This window comes from Moschus berezovskii, chromosome 22 (assembly GCF_049115385.1).
Source record: "Moschus berezovskii isolate FMDL1 chromosome 22, NW_MosBer_1.0, whole genome shotgun sequence".
NCBI classification, from domain to species: domain Eukaryota; kingdom Metazoa; phylum Chordata; class Mammalia; order Artiodactyla; family Moschidae; genus Moschus; species Moschus berezovskii.
In genome coordinates, this window is record NC_142481.1 from 9,080,949 (window position 1) to 9,084,163 (window position 3,215).

Here is a 3,215-nt window from a genome sequence, read left to right on the forward strand (position 1 = left end):
AAATACCCACTTGCGCCTCAAATGCTAACGAGGGCGGGGACATTCAGAGCTTTGAGACCTGAGATGGCCTCATCAGTTCAGTTCAGTTCAGTTCAGTTCAGTCGCTCAGTCGTGTCCGACTCTCCGCGACCCCATGAATCACAGCACGCCAGGCCTCCCTGTCCATCACCAACTCCCGGAGTACACTCAAACTCATGTCCACAGAATCGGTGACGCCATCCAGCCATCTCATTCTCTGTCGTCCCCTTCTCCTCCCGCCCCCAACCTTTCCCAGCATCAGAGTCTTTTCCAGTGAGTCAACTCGTCGCATGAGGTGGCCAAAGTATTGCTGTTTCAGCTTTAGCATCAATCCCTCCAATGAACATCCAGGATTGATCTCCTTTAGAATGGACTGGTTGGATCTCCTTGCAGTATAAGGGACTCTCAAGAGTCTTCTCCAACACCACAGTTCAAAAGCATCAATTCTTCGGCGATCAGCCTTCTTCACAGTCCAACTCTCACATCCATACATGACAACAGGAAAAACCATTGCCTTGACTAGACGGACCTTGGTTGGCAAAGTAATGTCTCTGCTTTTTAATATACTATCAAGGTTGGTCATAACTTTCCTTCCAAGGAGCAAGCGTCTTTTAATTTCATGGCTGCAATCAGCATCTGCAGTGATTTTGGAGCCCAAAAAAACAAAGTCTGACACTGTTTCCACTGTTTTTCCATCTATTTCCCATGAAGTGATGGGACCAGATGCCATGATCTTTGTTTTCTGAATGTTGAGCTTCAAGCCAACCTTTTCACTCTCCTCTTTCACTTTCATCAAGAGGCTTTTGAGTTCCTCTTCACTTTCTGCCATAAGGGTAGTGTCATCTGCATATCTGAGGTTATTGATATTTCTCCCAGCAATCTTGATTCCAGCTTGTGCTTCTTCCAGCCCAGCGTTCCTCATGATGTACTCTGCACATAGTGACACATAAAATAACGCCCCCTCCCCAGGCTGGATCAAGGGAGGTGCGGTCCCTTTGTGGACAATAAACCAGCTGTGAAGACGAAGCCATGGGCGTCCCCATGGGCACGTGCAGACTCACAAGGCCCTCATCCCCTCTGGCCGTCTGCAGGACTTTGCAGGGACAGATGACCACGACCCTATAAACTCGTGAACTGCCGGGGGCCTGTGTCATTCTCATCCGCGAAGCTATCTCCTGTTTGGTACCTAGACGTAGGGGAGATCTCCTGGGGTGAGAACAGCAGGGCACAGTCAGGAAGCGGAAGAGGATCCGGGCGGTAGTTCGCGGCGTCGGGGTCCCGAGGCCAGCCCGGGGCCGGGGCCGGGGCCGGAGCAGCCGGGCCGTACACGTGGACGCCCTGTGCCGGGACCCACGTGGCCGGGTGGTGGCTGGAGACGCCGGGCTCGGGCGCTGGGAGCACCCCCGCGGGGCTGGGGGGAGGAGGGCGGCTGTAGAAGCCCGGGCTATCTGGGAAACGCGGGCTCGCAGCTGCGGCTGCAGATTCCGGGGCGGGGGCGGGGGTCCAGGGGTCTCCGGGGTCCGTGGGCGCGTCGCCGGCCCTCTGGTATCCGCCCTCGGCCTGCCGTCGCTCCAGACGGGAGCGCTGGGCCCGGCGGTCCTTGAGCCACACCTGGGGGTGCAGAGGGGACCGGGAGGAGGGGGTGTGAGAGGCGAGGGGCCCCGCAACATCGCCTCTGCTGGGGGGGAGGCTGTCCTGCTGAGAGTCCCGCCTCCCCTCCCCCTCCGCCCCCCACCCAATTAGAGGCTCCTGGGGTTCAGGAGGCGGCGGGAAGGGGCGCAGAGGGCAGGGCTTGGGCACCCACGGGGCAGGAAGGGGTCTGCCCGAGAGGGTGCGCGGGGTCAGAGGCCCTGAGGGCTGGGCACCGGGACACCCCGGGGCAATGGGGGCGTCAGGCAGGCCGGATGCGGTTGGCGGGGTGCAGCACAGGGTTGAGGCGGCCGGGGCTCCAGCCCTGGGTCCACAGCGGGGAGACCCCTTGCTTGCTGCGGGACCCGGGGCAGCCCTGGCCCCTCTGGCCTCGCGGTCCCCAGCAGAAGCCCCGGGAGGGCGGAGGGGCGGCCCCGGGCGGGAAGCTCAGACCTGCACTCTGTGTTCGTCCAGGTGGAGCCTGGCCGCCAGGCGCAGGCGGTCCTGGTAGCTCGGGTACTCGTTCTTCAGGAAGGCTTCTTTGAGCGCCTCCAACTGCTCTTTGCTGTACACCGTGCGCTCCCGCCGCTTTCTGTTCGGGGGCGCTGACCTCTGCGTGGGGCCTGACCACCGGGGAGACAGGGTCCCATGAGCCCAGGAACCGGCCCCAGCCCGCCTGGCACCCTCCCCCTCCCTGGACCAGACCCAGGTGAGCGGGTGGGACTCAGGCCCGAGGGCGGGAGAAGCCTGGGGCATCCGGAGTGAGGTTGTTGGTCAGACCTTGGCTGTCCGCCCTCCAGCCCTAACCCCTGCAATTCTCTGGGCCTCAGTGAGCACAGCTTGGAAATGGGCTTGATCTCAGCCCGTGGAGTATTTATTCCAGGACTCTGCCCTGGGAAGGCAGGCAGGACAGGCTCCTTGGTGACCCTTGGTGCTCTCCCCAACCCCCTACCATCTCCCATCCAAGGGGAGAGCCACCCTGACAGGCAACCCCCGAGGGCCAGGCTCTCTCCTCCTCTCCCTCAATAATGTGATTCCACCCCCAAACTCCGCTAAGTCCCAGGAGGCCAGACTCACTCATAATGGACTCAGGTTCTTGCATCCTCCTGCTGTTCTGCTGTCAGAGTTTGAGGCTCTGCTCACAGGCCTGGGACAGAAACCCCAGGTTTATGCTGTGCCCACCTAGGCACACCCTAAGGGTTCTGAAACCCACCCTCTCTTGCCCCACCCTCAGCCTCCCTGCCTGGCAAGAGAGTGATTAATAATTGGTTAATCCTTTTATTATTGAGCAACTACTAGTGGGCGCAATAAAAAAGCTAGTTTAAAACTCAACATTCAAAAATTAGGATCGTGGCATCCAGTCTCATCACTTCATGGCAAACAGATGGGGAAAAAAGTGGAAACAGTGACAGACTTTATTTTCTTGGGCTCCAAAATCACTCCAGAAGGTGACTGAAGCCATGAAATTAAAAGACCTTGCTCCTTGGAAAGAATGCTATGACAAACCTAGACAGCATATTAAAAAGCAGAGACATCACTTTGCCAACAAAGGTCTGTCTAGTCAAAGC

At 58.5% G+C, this 3,215-nt stretch overlaps 1 protein-coding gene across 1 annotated transcript; it reads right to left on the bottom strand.

Annotated features, from left to right (window-relative positions):
• Positions 1–1,137: 1,137 nt before the first annotated feature.
• On the bottom strand, positions 1,138–2,403 carry LOC148774325 (uncharacterized). Its single transcript, XM_088829963.1, has 3 exons — positions 2,101–2,403; positions 1,884–2,003; positions 1,138–1,629 (listed from the first exon to the last, which is right to left on the bottom strand). The coding sequence occupies exons 1-3, from the start codon at positions 2,401–2,403 to the stop codon at positions 1,138–1,140; spliced, it is 915 nt and encodes a 304-aa protein (XP_088686089.1).
• Between the last annotated feature and the right edge of the window lie 812 nt (positions 2,404–3,215).